The sequence below is a fragment of the Chanodichthys erythropterus genome, chromosome 4 (assembly GCF_024489055.1).
Source record: "Chanodichthys erythropterus isolate Z2021 chromosome 4, ASM2448905v1, whole genome shotgun sequence".
NCBI lineage: Eukaryota > Metazoa > Chordata > Actinopteri > Cypriniformes > Xenocyprididae > Chanodichthys > Chanodichthys erythropterus.
Window position 1 is genome coordinate 24,675,577 of NC_090224.1, and position 27,559 is coordinate 24,703,135.

The window sequence follows — 27,559 nt, forward strand, 5'->3', positions numbered from 1 at the left end:
CATAATTTTAATTTTTGGGTGGAATAACCCTTTAAATGCTGCTCCCCACCCTGCTTTCTAGAAGAGGGCGGAGCCTGTACAGCTTGTGCCTCGAATACTCTGCCAAAAACTAACAAAACATCTGTTTGGTTGTTATTATCTATCTCGGCCATGCTCATGTGACATTGCAGTTCTTTGTCATCATGAAAGTTAGTGCGTTTTAAAGCAGTTTAAAGAGTTTAAAATTCTGATATATGCACGCACACAGAAAGCTGACTGTCAGACGGCACGTCCTGTTAATATTAAACTGATTTCACGTCTTATTGCACTTAAACTATCAAATACACACAAGGTTATGTCAAAAACACACAACATTTCTCAAACAGTCAGTTATGTCTGTGAACATAAACAGCAGGGAAAGAAATACCATGTGTATATTAGATCTGTGTATTAAAGTGACAGGAGCATAATATACATTACCTACTGCTGTATATGCTGTTAATATAAACCAAACAACAAAAGAAAAACAGAAAATCACTCACTGCTCTTTATTAAATAACTTTAGTAACTTTAATATGAATACATGAATGATGCTGTTAAATGCTTTGGCAAGGAGATAAACATGACGGACTATGTACAGCTCAGGGGAGGAGATAAGCTTATAGGGCAGGTCACCACCAGTCGCCGGCGGGAGTCTTACGTAAGAGTAGGGGAAATCTGGAACCGCTCTTTCAGAGTGGGTGGATTTTTACCATTACAGGTTGGTTGTTTACACACACTGTGGACGCATATGTTCAAACACCTTATAAAAGTGATTTTGTGCATAATTGGTCCCCTTTAAAACTTGTCTTTTTTTTTCCTGTGAAAAATAACTTCTTAATGCCTTAAAATAGCTTGAATGTATCTCTACAAGCTTGGTTCATTTAGTATAAGCGGATATATGAATATGCAAATTAGTCCCCGCCTCCACTCAATCACAGCAGCTTGGTCCTGTAGTAAATGCTACACAATGGCAGGTGGATATATTGGTTTAATTCAGTGGTGTAAAGTATTTAAGTAAATGTAATTAGATACTGTACTTAAGTATCATTTTGGCTACTTTGTAGTTTTACCAACTATCATATTAACAACTTTTACTCTCTACTTGACTACATTTTTGAATAAGCATATCTGTACTCTTTACTCCAGTACATTTGTGATGAGCAATTTTTCTGCAGCAGTTCATTTCTGCTTCAAAAGAAGTATCATCATCATCATCTACAGGGCATTGAAGGTACTATATCTTGTGCGTTTTGCTCTTACCCAAACTTGTCAACAAGGCTACTTTACGCGGATGTGAGTGCATTAGCAGGTAGTTGTGAATCGCAAGCGTTTCACATATTTAAAATTGAGAACATGCTTGCAGCTGGAGATGAGGCCGAATCCAGCACGTCCAATGCAAGTAGGCTTTGACTGTTTAATTTTACTTAACTTTATTTATATTTTATTAAAGATAACTTTTTGAAGGATATTGGTTTACTTTTTGAGCTTAACTGAGACTTGAGTGTTTTTAGATGTTTAAAAGGCTGTTATGTCTATAATTTAAAAATAATATTTCATTTTAAAGGCATTAACATTTTCATGACAGACTAAATACAGGGTAAAATAATATTCTATTATATCTAGTGAGGAAGTGAATAAAGCAAAAAGTTGTCTTAACCAATGGGATTGCTTTCTGCTTTAATGGGAATAGGAGGCTAAGCCCTAGATATGTTCTGCTCCAACATCCTGTTTAAATAGGAAAATATTTCATGGGATCTCTAAATTCACTGGCCTTAATTCTACATGTGCATAATTCTCCAGTTTTTTTAACAGTGAATAGCTGCTCTTGATATATATATAAAAAATCCAAATTAGAAGAGAGCTGGACCGTACAGGAATTTATCATGATCAAACATCAAACTCGCACAGATAATACATGCGTCTTTCACAGTAGGTGTCCCACCAGTCTCCATCATCTGAGGACATGGATACACAGTTCTCTCGTTTCCCACCATCTGGCTGGCTGGAAAGGAAGTGCTTCCTCCATTGAAAGTAAGTGACACGGGTTGTGTCCTCAAATAGGTAGAGGCCTTCAGAGCGCTGGTCGTTAATCCCAAGCCACACAGGCCAGTTTCCATGGAATACTGATTTCACATATTCAGCCAAAGCTTCCTGCTCCTTGCGATCTCGTGGCATAGCCATGCGTCCGCCCCGCTCCTGGCACTTCTGGGATGCGTCTGTGTAAGTCTCATACACACGGTATGCCAGAACGCATTTGTAACCTATTTTACGGCCTTTCTGACAGCCTGGAACATCATAAATTGATTTAATCAGTTACTTTCATTGTTTTAAGATAGACATTCAGTTTATGAGTGTCATGTGGAGTACTTTGATGCCATCAAGATTTGCTTGAGGTGTACATACTAAATTCCTGGACCAATAATCTTTCTGGTCCTGGAACATTACCATTACCCAATCAGATTTTATGGTTAAGTTTTGTTTTAATATACTTTAGGCCCCACTGAAAAGATCAGTGCCAGCATTGGCATTGTGTGGTTTTCCTCTATAACATTCAGATCTGAGTTCAGGATTGGCATTAGGAGTTTTGGAAAGTTGTGGAAATAGGGACTAGAGTTTAGGTAAGGGTTAAGATTTGACAGTCAAGCATAGGATAAGGATTAGCGTTTAGGGTCGGAATTTAGGAATTGGGTTTAGTTCTGATGACTGGATGGAAGTATCTTGGGTAAAAGATTTGAATTAGGAGTTGGAGTCAGAATTTAAAGATTGGAAGTTCGGGGCTGAAGTTAGGGATAAGAGGTAAGGCTGCAGGATTAGGACTGGGTTAGGACAGGGGTGTCCAATCCTGGGCTGTGTTTAACTCCACTTTTAGACATAAACTCGCAAACTTCCCTAAGCACTTCCCCGCCACCATTTTGAAGTGCGTTCAACTTCGTTAAGTGGCTGAGGGAAGTGTAATTGGACAGAACCTCGACGAAACAAGTCTACTCTATATGTACACTTCAGGCAGATCCACAGACCACAGTGCACCATGATTGTGATGTCACAGCAGATTTACCCACACCCCACACAACTCTAGTGTATGACATTGGAGTTTTTAACCTCATAATACTTATAGTTACTTTATCCTGACTGTTTATTGATAGTTTATTTTATTGCTATCAATTTCATTTGTGTAATTTTTTTAATATTTTCTCCAACAGCCTAAGCATACATATGTGCCAATAGAATTGTGCGTAAAACAAATTCATAAGGAAAAAACTGTAAATAATAAATCAAATCCATTGCGGATTTCAAGTGATCAAGTGCTCAGGGCATTCTATTAAACCACATTGCAAGGGTTCCACCATTAGTGGGCACTAACGCAACATAAGAAATAACGTAACATACGAGTGAATTAGATGGAGGTAAGTTAGTGAGGGAAAGGCATAAAAATGGGACTTAAACCCTCCAAGAGGGCCACCTTCCAGAAGAGTTTAGCTTTAGCCCCAATTAAACACGTCAACCAGGTAATCAATGTCTTCAGGATCCCTAACATTTCCAGGCAACTATGTTGGAGCGTGGCTGTGCAAGAAAGTGGTCCTCCTGGAGCAGGATTGGGCACCTCTTGGTTAGGTGAAGTGGTTAGAGGTTATGGGTCAGGGTGAGAGATAGAAAAGTCTTCTTTCAGATTGGAAGTGGTTTTGTTAAGGCAGGAACACACCAAGCCGACGGTCGGCCGTCGGGCAGTTTTTGTTGGTCGGCCGACTAAGTTTTCTAAGTGTTCCGCACCATCGGCTGAAGTTGGTCCTCGTCTGCTTTTTTTCGGCCGATTCGACATGTTGAATCGGTGTCGGAGCTCGTCGGTCTGTCGGGTCATCTGATCATTCTGATTGGCTGTTCAGCTACTGCCACCTGCTGATACGGAAAGGCATTTCATCTTACGCAGGCGCAGAACTGACATGCTATTTGGCTGTCGAGCGTTGGTTTGGTGTGTCAGGGCAACTTTGGACCCAGACGCTGCCGACGTGAGCCAACCCCACAGTCTGCTTTCGTTGCCACTAGTTTGTCGGTGTCGGCTTGGTGTGTTCCTGCCTTTAAAGAGGAGTAGGAATATATGAAAGGATAAATGTCAGAATTAATAATTGAACCCACTTACCCTCTAGTCGTCCAATCTCTTTGCGATTGTCCTTGCAGTAGGACGAGACCTGTTGAATGGCATCCTCAGTGTCACCTAGTCTATTGTCAAGGCGTGACACTCTTTCCAGAAGTTGTGTCACTTTAATGTCCAATGTGTAATGTCCCACATTAAGCCTGTGGATGGCCTGATCCATTGCTGCCAGCCTGGACACTGCAGAAATTTATAAATAGACAAATGTGAATCAAGTCTTTCATTAGCCAGCTATGCAGCAGCATACCAGAGAATGAATAGAAATATTAAGAAACTGTGTTTTGGAGGAGGAAGGGGTTGACAAGGTAAATGATGATATAGAATGTCTGGATTCTAGGAGAGCCTTCAATAGCAGGGTTTTTGTTTTTAAAAAGATAGAATCTTACTGAGTTTATCAAATGACTACAAATAAATAGCATGCTCAAGTTTCATTATGTAATTCGTATGCCCAGACTATTAAATACACTAACAAGCCTTCATGTAAAACAACTTCTTCTGTGCAAGTCAAGACAAAGGATGTTATTGCAAGTAGATTATACATTCCATTACATCAGTTTTGGCTTGCTTTTCTGGCACTTCAGATGCAAGTGTGTCAGTGAAATGAGTGACTGGGTAACGCACATATGTAGTTGTAAGTGCTCTCCATTTCGGAGACGGCAGTGGTGGGTTCAGGTTCTATGAGGTCAGGAGTATCCCCTCGCCCTCTAACTGTCTCCTCATTGAACTCTCTCACCTGTAGAATTAAACGACATGAACCTCCATCAAAACCAGAATTAAAGAATATTATATACACAACTTTAGACGCTTTTCCACCATTGGGCCAAACCATTCTCATTGCTTAACTGTTCCATTCTGTTTCGATCGTGAGTCACTACATGCATTCTACCAGCATGTTAGCCAACTGTGCTGAGAATTCCGGTGCTGTGCCGAACCAAGCTCAAATGGAAATATATTTGGAATATTTCCTTACTGTTCAAGAACCGATGGTGGAAAAGCGGTTGATGATTCCATCCAGTCCGAGAATAGCAAAAATGTTTGATATTTTTAAGCGATTCTAGAGCCCATATTGTTTTTATTTGTCATGCGTCTCCTAGCAACAAGGCATGTTCCTGTGTGAGTTTATGTCCAGAAAAACTTGAACCTTTGGTCTGTAATCCTCAATCGTTTAGTGCACAATGTCCAGTTTTTCTCTGCAACTCTTTACAAAGTCGGAGAGTGTGGAATGCGTAGTGTAAAATCTATTTAGATTCTAGATACTGAATGCGATACACTATCACATTGGAGGTCATGGCCAGGTACTTAAAATAATGTGATTGCTGATCAAGGATGATTTGTAGCATCCAGAAATTAATACTCCTGACATTTGCATATTGAATTAGCCTCATCATTCTAATCTAAAGCAACACAGTAACCCTAAGTATAAAACCATAGTGTTGCATTATCATGGTATAGTGATGGTATCATACAGTAATGAATTCCAAGGTATTTACATAATACTCCAAGGCACTAGAAAGCATAGTATTCTTTTAGCATCATGGTAGGTTTACAAAGACACATTTGAGGACATGGATACACAAGTGAAACTTAATACAAAGATTGTATCAATGGAAATCATTAATTGTATTCATATCCAAGCTGCCATCAATAAACATGGGTAGTAAATCTAAAGTCTTAACCTGAGACAGATCAGCTGTTGTGGTGGCCGATCTCGTAGTGATGTCGGCAGAGTCACAGGAGGACAGAGCGCTGAAGCCCACTACAGCCGCCAGAATCACTGTTGGAATCATCTCCACTTCAAATCACTTCCCTTTCTTCTTTTCAGCCAGCTCTCTGTCTTTTGTAAATGTATACAGACCCAGATGTCCAGCCCTTCTGATGTTCACTCAACAGCAACCTTCTCTCCTTGTCACATTGCTTTCAACCTACTCTAGCTTTCTCTCGCTCTGTAGTTCACCTCTATACAGCTCTGTTTTGTTTTAGCCTCCTCCCTCTCTGCAGCTGTTGGGACACTTTTCCTCCTCCTTTCACCTTGTCTGAAAGATTTCCTTCTTTGTTTTCTTTCTTTCAGCTGCTTCATCCTGAGCGTTTTATATCCAAACACAGGATTTTTTCATTCCTCCCACGTCTATTCTTTGTGCTAACATGGCAGTTTCACTGACACAGCTCTTTCTCTCTCTTACATAAACATTTAAATAAATATCCATTTTCTCGCCTAAGACTTTCTTACAAACACATTTTTGTGTGTGTGTGTGTATATGTGCTTTTGTCCCTTGGGAACATGTTGTTCTGTGGAAGTCAATGGTGGGCAATTGACAGGAAAATGATAAACATCTCATTACCAGCTGAGTTCAGTTGAAGACACATGGAAGGAATTTGGACTTCTCGTCACTTTCTTTGGAAAGGAATTAGGATGCGAGAATGGAGTTTTGCCCAAAAGAATCCAGTTCATTACATAAAGTCTAACTAAGCAAATCTCTCCCAGATGACTGTGTCTAGACATTATACGGAATAAGGAACGAAAACAGATAAACAGCTTAGATATCTACCATCAACAAACTCTTTAAAACTATAGATATCTACTGCTGTTAGACTGATCTAATCCACCTATCAACTAACTCAAAACTCCTTCAAGATGATTCTGATATACAAGCAGCCAGTCAGGAACCAGAGCAGTTTGTGTTATGGCTATTATGAGGTAAATGCTGCCCTTAAAAAAAGTTGAACCACAGGGCCACTTTAGAATCGGAAACTAACAAGGCCTTTCTCAGAACATGTGAAGCAATAAAGTCAATCCCCCAAAATAAAAATTACTGCCCAGGGAATAAAACTCTTTAAATAGAGCATATTAGTTGCATTTTGAAAATTCCACATATGTGACCAATTATACCGCACATCCAATGGTCATATTTTATTAAAATGAATAACACAGCGGACAGAGACCTCTTTTATTATTTGACAAATGGCAGAAAACCGTCATGGGATTTATGAGTAGAGCTTCATCTTTGCCACAGTTGTTTTTAATTAGCACTGCACTGCCCCCTACCAGCCAAGTGAAGAATGAGACAAACAACATGAGTTAAGTGTCCTCCTTTTATTGTAGTTTTTTTGCTTTACAGATATGTGAATGCATAAACACTGGCTCCAGGCCACGCATTTCGTATTCAAGAGAAAACTTCTCGCAACAAAGCTCCAAAAATGATTCCTACTCTTAAAAACCTAGTGAATTAAGCCCTGAATCATACAACAGGCAAGTATGTGAACGCAAACGCTTATTGTATCTCGATTTCACAAGTTGTTGCATTTGGAAACCAAGTGTTTTGAAATCATCGAATGCAAGTTATTCAACTGTCGACATGTATTTAGCTAGCTACCTGAATATTAGCACATTCAGTTTTAATGGTGCAGAAGGTAACACTATCGCCCCCTTGAGTACTGGAGTTTGTAACAACTATCCACGGTAAATGTTGCCTCTACATTTGCGTACTTGTCTGGAGTATGTTTCAGGCCTAACAAAGTTTGGAGATTGTAAATATTGCTTTAAGTTATCAAGTCATTTCTGGTGTACTGGGCTACATGAAAAAACATTTAGGAGAATTAAGAAAAAAGTAAATTATTCACTTCAAAGCATACAATGAAAGCAGCACGCATATAAAAAGTCTACAAAACAAGCAAGGCGCAAGTCATCTTAAAACCATGCTAGCGCTACGGTGTCTCGTTTAGGTCCTTATCAATAAATGTACAGTGAAGCATCTTAACACTAGTATCAAGGTCTAGATAAATATATAGATAAAAAAATATGGCAGTGACGGTGACGTGGCATTCACACTAGTGGTTTTAGTGTGGATCTAAATTTGTTTGATTAATGCATCTTCTGAACTTCTGAAACTGCACACAAAGGAATTAAACTCGAGTCTAAAAAGGGGTGTTTGGGATTCGGTGTGATGTGAACCACAGTTTTTGGTTGATGTGAATGCAATCCAGACATGGGCTGGTACTCAGGTTGGTAGTAACAGCAAACAAAAGCAAAACATTATTCTGCAACTTTAAGATTTCAAGCTTTGTCGCCTGGCTGCAATGATTAACAGCTTTTGGTGGTTCTAATGTTGATGGTGAAAAATTGTGCAAAACGTACCACAGTTCAGAACAACATAATAGGAAAAGCAAACCAACAGGGAAGTAGGGACAATGGGTTCTGACTCAAACAAATATACCAAGTGTGAAACCGACATAAGAAACAAGGACAGACATATGCTGTTTGAAATCCTTCCCAATGTATCATAGCTCATGCATTCAGTAACTTCTAACTAGTGAGATGAGGTCAGACAGATTATGATTTGAATACAATCAGAGATATCGATGCACTATAAATAAACTACTAAAGCATATGGATTTAAAAGGAAAGTGTTCTGTAGTGTTTGTGGTGCTTGTAGGTCCTGTGATCTGGAATGGGTTCTTCAGGTGTTACCAGTTATCCAAGAAATCAAATCCAGTCTTCAGGATACTGCTACTTGTGTTGAACTGAAAAAAATAAAAAGTAAAGCAATTAATTGGTTTTCAGTGGCTAATATGTTAGTGGCAGAAAAGCAAAGAGAAAATTGATGTGTGGGTCAATGGGTGTCAAAATGTTGTCTTTTTTTTTTTTTTAAATATATAATTCAAAGCATATGTGCCAAGTTCGTAGAAATGTACTCTTTGTGTTCATGTTGGTTTCATATGGTTTTGAACAACGTTTACACCATTTTCAAGAGACATTTAAATTTAAAGGACGTAAAAATTAACTAACTAACCTGGTCATAAAAAGGTTATTCTAAGAGACTTATTAATCTTGACACAAGCTGTGTCCCAGTTCAGAAGCTGCATCCTTTGAATGCGCGTTTGAAGACAAATGTTGTCCCAATTCAAAGGGACCTTCAAATGCCTCCTTTCCCTGGGCCGCAAAGGATACAACGAGTGGATCAACGAGCCTAGCTCGAGATTCATTGCACGCAGTGAAGATTTTTAAATATAAGTATTAAGTTTCAACTTACTTGAATATCTGATGACACAAAAACAAAACAAAACAAAACAAACAAAAAAAAAAAAAAAAAACACTTTAAAGCGGTTCAAATGTTTACTTATTTTAACAACGCTCGGTTTGACCTTTGCGGACTTTGAAGGTGTGGCCTTTGAAGTCTATGTTCACAGCCTCTAAATTGGGATGCAGCTACAGTCATGGTCTGCGGGGGTCCTCTCTATGATATCATTTCCTGTTTTGGATCACATGATTTGCCTTATAAAATATTTATGAGCAATATAAGTTGTTACAATATTTTACATTTTGCTAAGAAATAATTATAAAACATTCTGCCAAACTACTTAAGGCTTTCTTTTTGAGAAAATCATTTATTTCACTCTTTCCCCGCCATAGACAGAATTTTCCGGCAATTTATGTTTTCACTGTTATACGGTAGGGGGCGATATTACACTTCTTCTGAAAGTAGAGAATCTCTAGATCAAAACACAGGCAAAATAGAGCAGAAACAAGCAACAGAAGCATTGCTTATGTACGTTGTAATCTTTGAAGAAGAAAAAAAAAAGGTTTGTTCAAAATGTTGTTTTTTTTTATAAAAAAAAAACAAAACATTCAAGTGTTAATAAAAAAGAATGCATGAAGCTACAATAAAATGTTTTTTTTTTTAAAGAACAGCATGCTCTGTTCTTTCTTTTGATATACTGCATGTTCAGATATTCATACAACATACTAATATATATATATATATATATATATATATATATATATATATATATATATTTTTTATTTTTTTTTTTTTTTTTTTTTTTTTAAATGGTGGGGGCCAATGATCCAAACCCCAAATAAAAAGAAAAAAATATTAATTGAACATTTAATATTCATACTTCATTTAATTTTTTTCACAAATTCCATGTTTTCCATTTCAAATTTTGTGGATGGGTTGAATTACATTTTAATTACAATTTAAATACAATTTAAAAAATTTAATAATTTATTAAAAATGTAAAACAATAATAGGGCCCTATGAAATATGTTTTATTTTTTTCTAATATTTCCGTGTTGTACGTTTTAATTTCCAGGATTCTTTGTTTTACGATTTAATACAAATTTATTAACAGTAATCAGTAACAATAATCAAATAAATTCATACAACTTTAAAAATTTAAATGTGATCATTTAGTCGCAGACTGGAGCCCTGTAACAATATGAAACAAAGGTCTAACCTGTGAGAATGTAGGACTGGAGGCGGGCGAGGCATCTGCCCTGTCGGCATCTTTGACTGTGCTGTTGGACTGAGAGGAAGACCTGGTGACCAGACCAGGACTGAACACATCATCCATAGTGCTGCTGACAGAGGGAAGGGTGCTCTGGGCCCTCTCCCACCCTTCCTCTGATGAGGACACGGGAGCAGGAGGTGTTGGGGTCACACTAATAGCAACAGGGGTCACGCTGATGGGAATGGGTGGAGGAGGAGCATGAGGCTTTGGGGCTCTCTGTTTAACTGGCCGTGGGGCGGGCACTTCCTCCGACTCCCTCGGCCCAGACTCCGGCCTCAGGTATGAGGGCAAAGGCTTCTCGCCTTTCTCCAGAGACTTGATCTGGCTGGGAGTCAGAGAATGAAATTCAGCCTTCTCGCCCTCTAGCCTAGAGCGTTCAGCACTGATCTTCCAGAAGGAGGACTCGTCATTGCTAGGCAGCTTTGTACCCTGAGAGGCCTTGGGTTTGGATTCGTTCACAGAGGAGGGAACAGCTGGTTCTGTTGCACCAGAGATCACACTGAATTCCATCTGACTCTGTTAGGAAAGGATGGGCTGAATCACATTTGTTTGCACTTTGCTAGCAAATTGAATATGTATTTTTAGCAGAGGTGGCCTACTTACCTTGGTCTCCCAAGAGAAGGGAGCCGAGTGCTCATCTTGCCAAGTTAAGTCCTTGAAACAGAGGAAACAGAGATGTTAACATGATGTAAGATGCGACATCACTTGTTTAAAGGGCTAGTTCACCCAAAAATTAAAAAAAATTAAAATGTCATTTATTACTCACCTTCATGCCATTCCACACCCAAAAGACCTTTGTTAATCTTCGGAATGCAAATTAAGATATTTTTGTTGAAATCCGATGGCTCAGTGAGGCCTGCATAGTCAGCAATGACATTTCCTCTCGCAAGATCCATTGATGTACTAAAAACATATTTAAATCAGTTCATGTGAGTACAGTGGTTCAATATTAATATTATAAAAGGGACAAGAATATTTTTTTGTGCACCAAAAAAAATAAATAAATAACGACTTATATAGTGATGGCCGATTTCAAAACACTACTTCAGGAATCTTCGGAGTGTTATGAATCAGCATGTCGAATCAGAGGTTCAGAGTGCCAAAGTGACATGATTTCAGCAGTTTGGCGGTTTGACACGCGATCCGAACCATGATTCGACACGCTGATTCATAACGCTCTGAAGCTTACTGAGGCAGTGTTTTGAAATCGGTCATCACTATACAAGTCGTTATTTTGTTTTTTTGGGGCACCAAAAATATTTTCGTCGCTTTATAATATTAATATTGAACCACTGTACTCACATGAACTGATTTAAATATGTTTTTAGCACATTTATGGATCTTGAGAGAGGAAATGTCATTGCTGGCTATGCAGGCCTCACTGAGTCATCAGATTTCAACAAAAATACCTTCATTTGTGTTCCAAAGATGAACGAAGGGTGCGGAACTGCATAAGGGTAAGTAATAAATGACATTATTTTCATTTTTGGGTGAACTAACCCTTTAATACAGGGATGGACAACTCCGGTCCTGGAGGGCCAGTATCCAGCAGGGTTTAGCTCCAACCCTAATCAAACACACCTGAACCAGCTAATCAAGGTCTTTAGGATTAGTATAAAAGTTATAGGCAAGTGAGTTATCATCAGGGATTGAGATAAACTCTGCAGGACACTGGCCCTCCAGGACCAGAGTTATCCATCCCTGCTTTAATATGTCATTTCTGCTAGATATTTAAAAAAAAAAAAAAAAAGTAAAAGACATTTATAAATATTTGGGTTTAAACTTATTAAGAAACATTTTAATGAAACATTTTAATTAAACTTAAACAGTTTAATGTCTCCAACTTATTTTTCAGGTAAGAGCGGCGCGGTCATTAATGTGTCTGGCTTCCGGTGTCCTTCGCTTCCAATTATTTTAAGCTGTACAAAACAGCTCGATATGCTGCTTGATACTGCAAAATTGTATTTCTTACCAAATTATTTTAATGTAATGCATTGTGTTAATTATAAAAGTTTGTATCGCAGTTTTACAGTTTATTGCTCTTTGATATTCAAATTCAAATAAATCGATAGTCTTACAGAAAACACCTGCGTTGAAAAATAATTTGGATAGATATGACACATATCTGCAAAGTAAACAGTTTAGTGAGCAGACATTTGAAACATCTGCTAAGTAAATCCATTAATTCACTGAAATTTGAGAGATTTTAAAAACATTAATAGAAAGTTGACAGATTTCTTTAGTAAACAGTTTAACTTATTCCTGAGTTTTGTATAGTAAACTTTATTTATGTATATTTAAGTTTTGTACACAATTTACATTAAATGTGACTTATTTGAGTTGACACTTAAAAGTTTTAGTAGCTAATAATAATATAATAATTAATTAATAATAAAAATATAGGCTATTTGTTTGGTAAAACTGTGAACAGGCGTATTTTGACAAAGAAAATCAATTATTGTCATGAATAATAAAAGAAAAGTAAAAGAAAAACATGAATTAATAGCGGACAGTTTTGAAGGTTTGTTTTTAATTTTTCATATCATAATGCAATAATTTTTAGGGATTGACTAGCCTTACTTTACTAGAGCAAATCCAAAGAACAAGTCGACACTAAATCAACAACAACCACTCTAACTTAGAACGTCAATACAAAACACAAGTACCTCTTCTCCGAAGTGTACGGTCTTCTGTCCGGTCTGGATGAGTAGTTTCGGGTAGCAGATCACCTCATCTCGGTCCACCCGGTGCATGGCATACCGAGCCCGGATCCGCGGATCCATCATCCCGTTGTCTATCGCCGTGTCCTGCTCGACCGGGCTCATCTGATCCCAAGCCGGACCGTACCTCTCCTTTATCTTCTCCCTCTCCTGCATAATCTTACGGGCCATGGAGTTAATGGAGGAGAAATACTCCAGCTTTTTGGCCTCCGTAACGTGCGGAGGATCCGCCACAGCCCCTGCCATCGCTGCGGCCGCCATTTCCTCAACAGCTGGACAACAGACGCTGACGTACACAAACGACTTTTATTTTATTTTATCCCAAAATAACTCTTTTGTTAGCTAAAAAAAAATATCTTTAAAATTTTACATTTGGGTATAACGTAACTATTTAAACAAATAAATAAATTGACTTGTCCATGATTTTTCCCATTACCTTTCCAGTCGTTGATCATTTCTAATAAGAATTTTAATAGATATTAAACTCACGAGGAGTAAGTTGTTTAATTGAAAATTGCAGGGCGAGGAGACATTAGCATGAAATCACAATCCAGATTTCGCATGACTGTGAGAACCCTGTAAACAAACAAAATGTAATTGTCGAACCATTAAATATATTTTTTATTAAATTTAAAAACGACATTCTATTTGTTTGCATTATTTATAGGTTTAATTATTTATATTATAATTATATTCTTCCTTTTAACTAAAATAAAAGACTTTTATTCTGCCTTGCGCATGCGTGTCAATAAGAGCGTCTCATCAGAGTAATGGCTTTAGAATCGGCGACCTCTAACGGCACAACTGATGAAAACCACCCAGAAGAAAAAGAAGAGTGGAAAGAAGGATGGTTATTTAAGAAAACGCACTACACCATGCGATGGAAATTGATGTGGTGTCATATCAGAGATGGGCAGCTTATCTATGGTTTTAATGAAAAGGTAAGAGTGAATGATGTCGGTTTGCTCATTAAGCCTCGTACTCGCAGTTCTGTCGGGCTCTTAAGAAACAACAGTGATCAGCTTATCAGCATTAACTTCAGCACACCTGCGAAAGAGGTGTGAATGCGGTCTAGTTCAGATGATTTTTTATCACGTTAAATAATTAATGAGTAAATGCCACGGATTGAGTTTCTGCTTGCCATGTTGTTGTCATGTTACCATAGCAACGCCTGCTCATTAAAGTCTCCCTGAAATCAAAATTTAAGTTTTTTAGCTTTTAGTATAATATGTTAGCCTTAAGGTTATGAATACGCTGGTGTGTTCCAAAACAATGACAAAATTTGCATTTAGGAGAGATAATTATTCAAATCTTACAGTCTCTCACTTGTGCTAAAATGGATCACGGATTTTCATGACATCACCACGCACTTCAGTAACTGTGTCTGAAACCGCTCCCTATCCACTATATAGTCCACTATATCGGGTGTCGGCCATTTTGTAGTGGCGTCCGAATTCTGAGTGAACGACTTCATTCCCTACATTCGTTCACTACTTTATACCCACAATTCTCTCTGATTTCGAGTGTACAAATTGCTGAAGCACTATTTCCCAAAATCAAATTTTTTAACCTTTTTTTTTTTTTGTTTAATCACTACTTGAATAAAACCTACTAAAATGTAGGGGGACATTATTATATAGATGAATTAAAAAATGAAATTATATTAATAAAAATATTATTTTTATTATTAAAATATTATGTGGGCGTTAAATCAATTTAATGTGTTTTACTAACAGCAATGTGTTTTAATAATTTGTGGCACTGTTAACTCATTAAACTTTAAAATATGATAATTTAGTGGATGATTTAAAAAAATTCGTTAATCATAGGTAGCGTATTCAAATCATAACGGTCGCCTGAGGGCGCTCAAAGACCACGTAATCTGTGAGCGTGAGAGTTTCTAACAACTTTATTAAAAAGGATAAATACATGAAATTATGTACACTTGTTAATGTGTTTATTTTTGTTTGCAGTATTTTATAGTATTAAATGATTATGAACACATTAAGCATGACAAAAAAAAATATACAATCGACTAAACTACAAAGCTGGCACAGAGGCATGTATGATTACAAAATGAAGTCATTATGATTGTTATCGTTATTAACATTGTTTTATAATGTAAATAACATGTAAGATAAAATTGTTTTATTGTGTGTCGAGCCGTTTCTGAGATAGATATAGTGCACTCAAATGCCATACACTATATAGGGATTAGTGAATGAGTGAACGAGTGAGCGGTTTCGGACAAAGCTTAAGTTTCTCATCAAATCTTCGGTCCAACCAAATGCCCTCTAGAATCTGAAGTCCCGCCCCTCCTACACTATCAACAGACGCTGAAGCCTCGGCTGAAATCAGTCATTTGCTCACACATTTACTAGTTTCTACATGGTGAATGGCACATAGTTGACTATATAGAGAATAGGATCAGACAGTGTAAATATGCTTTCCTTTGACGCAAATGAAGTCCTTTTTTCGCGTTAAGCCGCGGTCACACTAGACTTTAAACGTAAGAAATTCCCGGAAATTTCTTCGGATGCTGTAACGGATATGACGTCACGGTCTACAGCGTCTTTTTTATAAACATGAATTCAACACATAACTTAGAGTAATGCAATCAAATTGTAAAAATATAGAACCTACTCGACTTTACTGCAAAAAACAAAAAAACAAAAAAAAAAACATTCTTTTAATTCAGCCAAGAGGTCATGCGTGACGAATCGGCTCAGACCACGAAAGGTATCGGACCCATTTGAATTCTGCACAGAAGCAATATAAAGGGCATTATGAGAAGAAAAAGTTAGAGATTATAAGGAAACAGATAGCTGTAACATAAGCAAAACGCTATTGGCTATTTAAAAAAAGGGGGCGGGGCTGTTATCGCCCTGACTTCCCGTTTCAGTTGAAATTATGTCAATTATGAGCTACTTTTCTCAGTGTATGTCTATGGCGAGTCACGCAGTTACTGTGATACCCTGCGGTGGGTCCTACCAGTCCGGTCTGAAATAGTCTGAATATAAACGCTTATTATAAGTGTACCATAATGATTCAGGGTAAGACAAAAACACAGTTTGGAAAATGGATTCATGTTGTACATTCTCATTATATAATTTTTGTAAATTTTGAACACAAAAAAAGTCACAGAAAGCAGCTTTAAAGGTTCAATATGCAACATTTTTGCAGTAAAATATCCAAAAACCACTAGGCTAGTGTTATATATTTTGTCCAGCTGATTACAACCAATATCTCTAATGTTTTCAACTACTTGTAAATCATGGGAAAATTCCCATTCTAAACAATGACACGGGGCAGTGCAGTCGCCTGTCAATGACGCAGTTACCTTTGTTACCGCCTTTACTGACGTAGAAACCACATGACAACAGTGCCGTGGACAAATGCGGAAGTAGTGTCTAGCGTCCAGCAAACCACTAGCTTGCTTCAAGCAGTTTCTTATTTTAGTTTCTTGCACGTTTTATGGTGGATTGTGTTACTTATTTATGGAACATAATTACTGTTTACCATCTGCCGGTGGTTCTGTCGACAAGGACAGCTCCCGTAAACTCATGACCGAAAAAGCGGAAGTGGCGCCGGCAACTGTGTCATAATAAAAGTCCCGCTGCTCGTGAGGCGTGTGTTGATCAATCGCTCCAGCTCCTCGTTCAGCTCCCGCAACACTCGCTCCTGCTCTGCTTCATACTACATTAACGTTAATAATCGCATCCATGAACATGAGTTCTTCCAGACTCCAATCCCTATTCTTTTGCACCGTCTGTTGAGACGGAGACCACATGTCTCAAGTTTCCGCTCTTAAACTTGGCGTCATCAAACTACGCCTTTGTTATAGCGGAAAAATATATCACAAATTGTACCTTTAATGTGTTTTTTAATGGATTGTTCTGCTGACGAAACACTGCAAAAAATATATTTCCAAGAATTTTCAGTAGAAGAAAAAAGGGACGGTAACTATATAATGATAATTAACTATGGCGTCCACAGCAGCAGACGATATCGTTCTCTTTATTCTAAGCGTGGGCTGACGTTATGTCTGCTGTTATGCACTTGCCAAAGGATGGATTAAAGCAGGATGGATTCTGAATGGCTGGGAAAAAATAGTTGTGAAAGTGATTGAAACGATATCATTTATCTGTGCCATTATTGTTTTAACGTTATCACTGGCAGACAGAAAAAATGCTTTACTTTTCATCATCAACCAACAGTACACGTTAACATTTTTAACTGCTCCTATGTAATCTTTGCCTAGTCAGCAGAAAAGGCCATTAATCTGGTTGGAGCAAAGGTGGAGATGCTGGAGGGTGATGATGGGACATTTGGCTGGACAATCACGCCAAAGGACAGCAAACGGACCTTCATGCTGCGGGCCAGCAGTGCAGAAGAGCAGTGGGCGTGTATGACTGCCATATGTGAGGCACAGCTGAGTTCAGAACAGCACTGCTCCAATGCATGTGTTGTGCAATAGACCGATGTGAAGGACACACACTTTATTTTTAAACGAGTGAAACATGTTTTATATGATAAGATATTTTTTTTAGATTTTTCTTCTGTATATTGTTTCTTAATTTTGTTTTTGAAAATGATCGTTAGCCAAATTGAATGTGCTTTACATTTTACCCCATGTGTTTTAATAAAGCACATTGCTAGTTTTCAGCGATTACCATACATACATACAGCTGAATACAGCTAAAACATATTTTTAATACTTGAAATAAAAAAACATTAACTGAAATAAAATATAAAAGAAATGTAAACATATTTTATTTCAACATTTCTCATTTTAGTTTACAGTTAAAGTAGCTAACTACTAAAATAACTAAGTATGAAAACATGCCTTTATTGCATGCAGTTGCATAATAATGTAGGCAGAATGAGAACTTACATCAGATCTGTACTGTAGCAGAAATTTGAATAGGCCTAGCGTAATAAATGTACTGTAAAATAATTTTTGACATTGTTGCAATGAAACGAAAAAATGCATCGGGAAAAAAGAAAGATGAGGTGATTGATCAGAGGCAGGTTTTCCATATGTACTTTTAAATTCTGGCCAGTAGAGGGCGGTGCGTATTAGAAAATTTATGACATTCACAAGTGCTGTTGAGACATTGATAATATATATATATATATATATATATATATTTATATTTATTTATTTTTTTTTTTTTAATATAAAATTATATTTTAAATAAATAAAAATACATTTTAAAAGATTAAAGATTTGTTTAACAGATAACTTTTTAATTTATATTTTATTTATGTATGTGTTTTTAGAATTTTATATATGTAAAACGGTTTTTAACATTGATGTTGATAATAATAAATAATAATAACGATAATAATGTTTTAAATCTTCATATGGTAATGATTTGTGAAGATTCATGTGACACTGAAGACTGGAGTAATGATGCTGTAAATTCAGCTTCGATTACAGGAATAAAAAAACATTTTAATAGGCTATATTAAAATAATAATGGAATAATATTTGACATTACGGTTTTCAATATTTTTCATATGACTGTTTTCACTGTATTTTTTTTCACATTAGCCTACTATTTTCAGTGTTTTTTTGTTGTTGTTGTTGTTGTTGTTTTTTTTTTTTACATTAGCCTACTGTTTTCAATGTATTTTCGATCAAATAAATTCAGCCTTGAGCACAAGAGACTAACCAAGCCTAAGTGCCTATATGCCACTTAAATGTCGTATTTTGAGAAAAAAACAGGCTTCTAAATTGACCTCAGATGTTTGGGAATAAAGTTTCTCACATGAAATGTCGAGTCATGTGTTTGACCCTCACTGCCCCAGACGATTTAGCAGAGATATAAATTTGACCTGTGTGTGTAACGCGATCCGCCCGCTCTCTCTCTCTCTCTCTCTCTCTCTCTCTCTCTCTCTCTCTCTCTCTCTCTCTCTGTGCGCGAGCGCGCGCGTGAGCTCGAGTGTTTGGTTTCGGTCTGTGGGTAGAGCTTCAGTGCTGTTCCTCTGATCTGATCATCAGTGTTCCGTTGTTAGACATGAGAAAGGGCGCTCAAGTGTAGCGTGGGAAACTTTATTTCACTTTAGTGAGTTTGAGAGCTTGGCTGAAACTTTCTGAATATCTGAATAGAAGAATGGAGCCGATAACAAAGTGGACACCGACTCAGGTTGTGGACTGGATCAGAGGTAGGAACTGAATGACCTGGTTCTCGAATTTAAACCCCTTTAATATAATACACAGTTCCTTTAATTAATTAGCTTTGTGCACTCATACACCTGTAACTCTAGTCTCTAGTTTACAACAATATATATATATATATATATATATATATATATATATATATATATATATCTATATATATATAAATATATATATATATATTGATATTAAATAACAAAAACAAAAAAAAAAAACTATAGTAACTTCTGTCAGATACTGTGATTATTACCGTGGTAAATGTTTGTAAAGGCAACATCTACATCTCTAACCAAATACAGAAACTCAAATGTTTATTTATTCCTCCCAAAGCATGATCGAAACTTTGACTTGAAACTTGAAAAGTCTACTAAACTTCTGCTAAACCATTCATATCTGAAAACAAATAGATAACATGGAGAGATCATATTGATGACCATGCATATTTATTGTTTCATTTACTGCATAGCCTATTTATTATTCTAAAGTGTTGTTTACAGTTTTGTGATACAATAATTTGACGTAATAGTGTCTATTAATGATAATTGTTTTGAGTCCTATAAGCATTATATTATCATAACATAATCCCTTACATTACCCACTGCTAATATTACATTTTTTGTATATTGTATATATTATTAATTGCAGCAATGGAAATTTTCATTCCCTTTAGTTTATTTGCATAAGCAAATTACTTTTTGTAGGATGGATATGTTGTGGTTGGTCGTCTGAATGTGAATGATGTTTTCTTGCTTAGCACTTATTCCAATAGTAAAAGATGTTAGACGTCATTATGGGTAATTTTATTAAGAACTGTTTGGGTATTATTTTCCCATTCGGACTGCTTTCCATTTCCATCTCTTTCGTTGTTAGTTGTCGTTAAAGTCAAAGCGGATATGAAGTTCATATAGAAATAGTGATGGAAAGGCTAATGAGGTTAATGCATCAGATGATATGAATGCCATGTGTCTCTGTTAGACCAAAAACTTCTCTGGGCAGATATTACATCTTTGTTTAATTCTAAAAGTCTTGCAGTTATTTTGTTTCCATTTCCATACATGCTCTCCTTCTTGCTCCAACTGCCTGAAACAACGTAAAAACCATAAGAAACTTTCACTTAGCAGAAACCTTGAGTAAAGCGTCAAGGTCCACCACAATATGAAATACCTATAATTCTCTGCTAACCAAATGTCTGGCCATGTGATGTGAAAGACTTCGGAGATGGTTTTGGTCCAAGCCATTCACCATTCTAAATAGAGAGAACTTTTCAGCAGATGCATCTAATTATAAACTGAGCCACCTTAAAGGTCCTAAACCTGCTGTTCAGACTCTGGGTAAAAGTTGGCCTTTGGTGCTAATAAAGGACTAGCGTAGCTCTCCTGACGCCAGTTTGAGACAATAAAAGCTGCCTCAGACAAAGCAGAAGTCAACAGATGTGATATTCTCGGGTCTCTAAGTACCCTATGTCTTAAAGGAAGGGTACTGATCTAGGATCAGCTGCCATCATTAAACTTACTGGATGAAAACTAGATCTGCTACGCTGCTGCTGCTGCTGCTGCTGGATGAGTGAGGATACGTCTAAAAATTCACATGAAAACAGTGAATTGAATTCAGGCTTCAGCAAGGAAACATATTTCATATCTTTAAAGGTTTATAAATAATTGTTAAATCAATTTCCTTATGGAGAAAATGAATGGAGTTTTTACTTCTTGAAATTGACTGTTGCACTCTTTTGTAACTAATTGCCTTGACCGAAAGGTTACTTTGATATCGTTGTTAATGGACAACAACAAACACTTCGTATTTTTAAGTGAATTTCGAGTAAACATTTAGCAAAATTAAGGTTCATTTAATAGATAAAGGTTTATTTCCATAGAAAACGAATTGAAATCTATACACTTCTTCCTCTGCCTTCTTATTTTATTAGTCATTTTAGTTTAAGTGAACACTAGAAATTACACAACCAACATGGATAACAATCGGCAACTGTTAATGAGGCTTAGGAAAAATCGTCTTATGAGACTGACTGACTCACTCAATTGCAAATGGACTGTTGTCTACTGTTGGCCAGTGCTTATGTTCAATGATATGAAAATAAAAAAAACAAAATATTACTTTAGAAGCCACTTTTTATATTTAGTTCTTTATTCAACTGCCACAATAATGCAATTTAGTCTTCATTTGGGGGCTTTTCTTAGCAAATTCTAATAAGCAGCAATTGCAAATAGTTTGCAATAAACAATAATAAATATTAATTACTGATGATTCATATATAATTATAATTACGTTCAAAAGTTTAAGGTTGGTAAAATTGTTTAATGATGTTTATTCTCACCATGGCCATATTTATTTGATCAATAATACATTAAAACTAATAATGTTGTGAAATATTATTAAAATTACTCATTATTATTAAAATTACTCATTATTATTAAAATTACTCATCAAGACTCCAGTCTTCAGTGTCACATGATCCTTCAGAAATCATTCTAATATGTTGACTTGCTGCTCAAATAACTTTTCTTATTCACAGTTTTTCTGCTTAATATTTATATTTTCTTCAATTTTTACTTTTATACAATATACTTCATATATTTTTACAATATACTTCAATTTTTTTCAGGATTCGTTGATGAATAGAAAGTGGAAAAGAACAGCATTTATTTAAAATATATAAACATTAGCTATATATATATATATATATATATATATATATATATATATATATATATATATATGAACACAATAATTAGGTATCTGATCCTAGACCAGTTCATTTATTTGGTTTCCCAGCGACTCAGCAAACTTCACAGATCCATGACTCAAGCATGGCCTTGTGTTTACATTTGAATCCTGGAGGAACTGATAAAAACTACCAGCATTAACCATTACTGTCTGTTTACAAGTCCTTATGAGGTCACACTACACCAACCATTCACCCACCAGCACCTTGTCGCCAGGTTGCCAGATCTCTGATTACTGCACTGTGTAATTGTAAGCTATAGAAATTGTTTGCTTTCGAAGCACTCGCAGAAAGATAGTAGATAATTAGCAAAACGTGACCGCAGTTTCAATGACATTTGGACTTAGCAATACAAATATGTTTGCGAGTCCCCTCAGTACAAGAAGCGCTGCTTTCACTTACTGTAACACATATTGCATATGTATAACCCATCAAGTATATTCAGTTCAATTCAAATGAATCAGGTGGAGAAATACATTTGACTGAAAATATGCCACATTGCCTGAAGCTGTTGATGAAATGATCTGCTATCGGCAAGAATCGTGTAGTAACACGTCTGCATTTTTCACCAGAACGACATACTTCACTCAATACAAAGGACATGTTTTTCCTTTTAATGATTAAATCTCATCTGTACATCCTGGCCACACCTTTCTGACATCATCACAGTATCATCGTTGTGTTGTGGGTTTTTTTGGGACTTGTCCACGAATTATTGTCACACATGAGTGAGTTGCGTGACTGCGGTTGGACTGTTTGTGTATCAGGCGGAGACGGCAGTTTCGTCTTTGTTAGCGACATTGACTGACTCATACACACACAGATGCAAACATATTTTAGCTCCGCCCCCACACTAATAAAGAGGAGATAGGTGACAGTTGTCCTGGCAGACAAATTCCAAGTCTGTCTCTATCTATCTATCTATCTATCTATCTATCTATCTATCTATCTATCTATCTATCTATCTATCTATCTATCTATCTATCTATCTATCTATCTATCTATCTATCTATCTATCTCTATCTATCTATCTATCTATCTATCTATCTATCTATCTATCTGTCTATCTGTCTATCTGTCTGTTTGTCTGTCTGTCTGTTTTTCTGTCTCTCTGTCTCTATCGTTCTGTCTGTCCGTCCCAGTTCATTCCAAGTTCATCTAGCTTATTTAATTCCTGTGGCACATGTAACGGTTGAGAGAAATGCCTCGGCTCGACTTGCAGCTGCTTACAGCAGGTGATGACTTACTTAAGATGATTTATTAGCAAGCTGCTGTACTCTCACTGACGTGCGCTGCTTTCATAACCTGACTCTGGTTTTCACTTGTTTATGGATTAGCACCAGTTAATTAATTGGGGCTTAAACGGGCCATATCCTACACTTCATATTTCCCTTGAAATTTCCTCTTATAATATTAGTTAAGGTATCTCAAATCATAATTTTAGAATGTGTTACTGCACCTTTAAGATTTGTATGTATGTAAATGACTTCTGTTATAATTGGCAAACCATTTCGCATGTGAAATAAATCATGTTTTTCATTACACGACCCCTCTAAAGCTTTACAAAAATAGAGTATTCCTATTCAACAGTCCTATTCAGGTACTATCAGGATAATTGAGTCTCAATGAGCTCAAACTCTCTCAAACAGGAAGCTGTTATGTCACTGCTGGAATTACCCCAGAATACACAAGCAGAGCTTCAGGAACAGCACGACTATGTGGACGCTTTGTTGAGTTCTGGAGGGTCTGGATGGAGGAAATTCTCTTTTCCATCCCTTTCCCTCTCCCCCACCCCCCAATACTGCCTCTGTTGTCCCTCATCTCCTGCCAATGGAAAAGACTGATGTCACGTCACCATTGAAAGGGACACTAAATGCACCAAATGTTTCTTTCATCCACTCTTGCTTTCCATGCGCACACTTGTTTTTAGTGGGTGAGGAGGGGCGGAGCAAACATTCCCTCTATTGACCCCCCAAGCTGTGGAATGTGTGCCAAACTTCACTTATTCACAGCTCAGACAGCTAAGCACGTGTCCACAGTGAAGAGCTGACTGTAGTGAAGGCTAGCTAAACAATGCTAGTAAATGACAAGGCCAGCCAAGCAAAATAGACTGTACTGATAGTGAACAGTTTTGTGCTATTTATTGCTAAAAAGAAGGACTGACTTTTGTCAAAAAAACTTGAAGTTTATCATTAATGGCTCTTCATCATTCCATAGGATACTATGTGAAGTCAGTTTTAGCTTTGCAAGACAGTGAGCTAAGCAACAATTCGGTCCTCCTGTTGAGTTAAATCTGTCTAAGACCACATGCCCAATCAAACAAACATGTATAATTTATATAGAAACTATATAAATATAACTGAAAATTTACATAGGTTATAAGCTAAGCTATGAAGCTAAACAACTAGCGGTGTGCTAAATGATGTTATGTTTTGTGCTAACCTTTTGAGAACATATAACTATATAACTTTGATCGAATGTTCTATTAAAGTTACTGAAGAATATTTGTTCAGAACTATGAGAAAACCTCGTTAGAACGTTAAGCCAAAGTTCTGAGAACGTACCCTCTTAGCTAGGTTGTGAGAGAGAACATTACTGTTTGTTGTGATCATGATTTTGGTGGGGTGGAATTTGCGCTTTGCATTAGGAAAAAATAAGTCATGTGAATAATAACACTCTGGTTTAATGTCACATACATTTGGTAAATCTATCGACCCACTGAGAAGTGAGGTTTGTAAAACTTGTAAGTATACAACAATGCTACACACTCCCATTACATTGGTAATAGCATTCATGTCTGAATTAGCATACTTGCGTAAAGTGTGTTTCTGGACTACAAAGAAAAGTGCAGCTGGACTTGGAGTATTGTAATACTATTTCTTTGTTGTGCTGCCTAATGTAAATATAGCTTGGATTTTTCAACCAGGAAGGCATTTGAATGGTTATTCAATGAAAGTGTAAAGTGCAAGATAAAGCTGGTTTTATGTGGTTGTGGTACAAATGAATTAATTTGCTTTTGAAATGAAGATATTTGTGGATCCACTTTGACCAGGCAGGAGGGCATACAGACTGTGACATCATTCTAGCAAAGTCCTCAGTGTGATGCATGCTTTGTTTTAGGTGAAAATATTTTGTTTGCATATTTCCCTTCTTAGACTTCTACTAAAGGGCAAAAAATGGAATGGCGTATGATTCATGCAGGTCTAGATATGGAAGCGTAACGCTCAGGACCGTTTCGGAATCTTGGAAGAGTTTCAGTCGCACACGGAGAACAATAAACATTCTTCAGGTCTCCAAAGGCTCAGTAGGAAAGCTTTGGAAATACACACTGCTACTGCCTTTTGTACACAAGCTGACTTTCTCAGCGCTGGTCTCTCAGGGAAGCAAGCCAGCTCTGTCAATGAGAGACTCCACTGGGAAAGGGGATGGGGAGGGAAAGACAGGCCATGGAGGAAAGAGAGCCACTCTACTCTCTCATTTGTAAATGAAACTCAGGTTTCTCGGCTCTCTAACATGGCACATTCAAGCTTGTTAGTCATTTGGATGTGAGTGGGGTCAGTGGATATGATTAGGGGGGTTTGCAGTGCCTGTTTCCCAAAGTCTCTTTAAAGGAATAGTTCACTCAAAAATGAAAATGATCCCATATTTTACTCACCCTCAAGCCATCCTAGGTGTAAATGACTGTTCTCTTTCAGCCAAACACAATTGGAGTTATATTAAATAATATCCTGTCTCGCTTTGTGATGGCATTGAATAGTGTTTTTGAGGCTCCAAATGGAAAAATATCCATATTTAATTCACCCCATGTATGCCTTAGGAAATATGATGTTCATGTGGTTCAGCATTTTTCCCTAAAACTCGTTTTAGACTTCTAATTTGTGACCAGCGTTTTATTTTGCTCTGCGCTTCTGCGTTAGTCAATTCTCACCTAAGCTTAAGCTACGTCTACGTCATACACCATACATCATATTTCAGGTCAGGTCACCCTTTCCGCATTAACTCGACTGTGATTATAGTTTATAAAGTTATATAAACCCATCGCTTCACTTCAGAAGGCCTTTATTAACCCACTGGAGATTACTTTTATGATGGATGGATGTGCTATTTGGAGCTTCAAAAACTTGCGCACTATTCAGTGCCATTACAAAGCTGGGAAGAGCCAGGATGATTGTGTTCGGCTATAAGAAGAAAGTCATAAACACCTAGAATGGGTTTAGGGTGAGTAAATTATTGGATAATTTTCATTTTTTGGTCAACTATTCCTTTAAGGCTAATTGAAACACCTCTCGGGCAGCTATATCAGTCATGCAAGTACAGCTCCCATCTCTTTGAATGGGGAAACATCAAATTCTCCAAAACTGTTCACCAAGCTTATGATTAAATGTCATATTTGAAATCACCAATGAAATCTTACAACAATTGTCTCATAAATGTTGTTTCTTATGCACAAATAAAATTAAAAAGCACATTTTGCAGGCTAGATCCGCCAATGCGCATATGCAGTTATAAGCATGCATCTCAGAACACTGACTTTTTCTATAGCAATTGGAGCTTCTTATAGCAGCTGTGGTGATGCAAAGACTTTACCAATCGGTGATTGGCTCTTTTGTTTAGAAGGCAGGTCTTATTTTGCCATATTGTGTGTTGCACTTTCTCATATTCATAGTAATATGAGTGCACTGTCTTTTTGTATCTAAAGTCTTTGCTCTTTCCCACCATGTAGCAGCACAGTGTGAAAGACCTGAGGCATTAATAGTTAAAGCAGCCAACTTTTATAGCCAGATTTCCTTACTGCTACAGCATGAGTTCTGTACTGGGAGCATTATTATCTCAGCTAAATACCCACACGGGTAAGGGTTTATATCTGAGGCATTTTTCAAAAAGAGATTAGAAGTTGTTGTCACATGGAACCCTCTTGAGGATTTTTATTTTGGTCAGCTTTTAAGAGAAATCTTTTCAGGGTAGCTTCCGCTTAGTAGTTTGTCTTAAAAAGGCAGTTCGTCTTATTGACAGTTCACCTGACATCATTATTTTATCATTGTTAATTTAGATTGATATGACATGCTATGGCAGAGGAGAAGATTTTATGTGAATAACAGCTTGAAATCCTCACACTAAGCTATTGTGGCTTCAGAAGACTTCATGAGATGCATCGAATGGGTTACATTTATGAGGCTTATATGGTGTTTTCTGGTCATTTTTTGGATCTGAATTATCTTTTTTTGGGTGAACTATTCTTTTAATGCTTGATTTGAAGGCATGCAGAGCATGTCCTCATGTAAACAGATCTCCACCCAAAGACATCCGCTTTTATCTTCTGCTTTCTTCAACTTTCTCTTATAAACCGTGAGACTGTCAAACCCCTATGCCTGGAGGAGCTGGAAATAGAAAATAGACAGAGCCTGTGACACTGAAGAGTGGAGTAATTGCTGCTGAAAATTCAGCTTTGCCATAACAGG

The 27,559-nt window shown here is 37.0% G+C and overlaps 4 protein-coding genes across 4 annotated transcripts in view; 2 read left to right on the forward strand and 2 right to left on the reverse strand.

Moving 5' to 3' along the window:
* Positions 1-429: 429 nt before the first annotated feature.
* clec11a (C-type lectin domain containing 11A) lies at positions 430-6,123 on the reverse strand. Its single transcript, XM_067384620.1, has 4 exons — positions 5,845-6,123; positions 4,790-4,901; positions 4,157-4,348; positions 430-2,306 (listed from the first exon to the last, which is right to left on the reverse strand). The coding sequence occupies exons 1-4, from the start codon at positions 5,953-5,955 to the stop codon at positions 1,909-1,911; spliced, it is 813 nt and encodes a 270-aa protein (XP_067240721.1). The 5' UTR covers positions 5,956-6,123; the 3' UTR covers positions 430-1,908.
* Positions 6,124-7,256: 1,133 nt separating this feature from the next.
* On the reverse strand, positions 7,257-13,449 carry c4h1orf198 (chromosome 4 C1orf198 homolog). Its single transcript, XM_067383385.1, has 4 exons — positions 13,123-13,449; positions 11,060-11,110; positions 10,403-10,972; positions 7,257-8,686 (listed from the first exon to the last, which is right to left on the reverse strand). Exons 1-4 carry the CDS (start codon positions 13,435-13,437, stop codon positions 8,630-8,632), a joined length of 993 nt encoding a protein of 330 aa, XP_067239486.1. The 5' UTR covers positions 13,438-13,449; the 3' UTR covers positions 7,257-8,629.
* Positions 13,450-13,833: 384 nt separating this feature from the next.
* si:ch73-111k22.3 (pleckstrin homology-like domain-containing protein) lies at positions 13,834-18,209 on the forward strand. The gene is made up of 2 exons (XM_067383386.1): positions 13,834-14,117; positions 17,438-18,209. The coding sequence occupies exons 1-2, from the start codon at positions 13,947-13,949 to the stop codon at positions 17,651-17,653; spliced, it is 387 nt and encodes a 128-aa protein (XP_067239487.1). The 5' UTR covers positions 13,834-13,946; the 3' UTR covers positions 17,654-18,209.
* Positions 18,210-19,157: 948 nt separating this feature from the next.
* The window catches only part of LOC137018291 (connector enhancer of kinase suppressor of ras 3-like), a 66,508-nt gene continuing 58,106 nt past the window's right edge, over positions 19,158-27,559 (forward strand). Inside the window, exon 1 of the mRNA XM_067382895.1 lies at positions 19,158-19,347. Coding sequence (XP_067238996.1) covers positions 19,296-19,347 — 52 coding nt within the window. The 5' untranslated portion in view covers positions 19,158-19,295. The remainder of the gene's footprint in view (positions 19,348-27,559) is intronic.

Bases quoted from the DNA above. Each gene is read 5' to 3' on its own strand.
- clec11a (XM_067384620.1), bottom strand. From the start codon at position 5,955: ATGATTCCAACAGTGATTCTGGCGGCTGTAGTGGGCTTCAGCGCTCTG. The intron at 4,902-5,844 runs GTTAAGACTTTA...TTAATTCTACAG, and splicing joins CAACAGCTGATCTGTCTCAG to GTGAGAGAGTTCAATGAGGA. The intron at 4,349-4,789 runs GTGCGTTACCCA...AAATTTCTGCAG, and splicing joins GAGCACTTACAACTACATAT to TGTCCAGGCTGGCAGCAATG.
- si:ch73-111k22.3 (XM_067383386.1), top strand. From the start codon at position 13,947: ATGGCTTTAGAATCGGCGACCTCTAACGGCACAACTGATGAAAACCAC. The intron at 14,118-17,437 runs GTAAGAGTGAAT...ATCTTTGCCTAG, and splicing joins TCTATGGTTTTAATGAAAAG to TCAGCAGAAAAGGCCATTAA.
- c4h1orf198 (XM_067383385.1), bottom strand. From the start codon at position 13,437: ATGGCGGCCGCAGCGATGGCAGGGGCTGTGGCGGATCCTCCGCACGTT. The intron at 11,111-13,122 runs GTACTTGTGTTT...CTCTGTTTCAAG, and splicing joins CCGTACACTTCGGAGAAGAG to GACTTAACTTGGCAAGATGA. The intron at 10,973-11,059 runs GTAAGTAGGCCA...CTTTCCTAACAG, and splicing joins CCTTCTCTTGGGAGACCAAG to AGTCAGATGGAATTCAGTGT.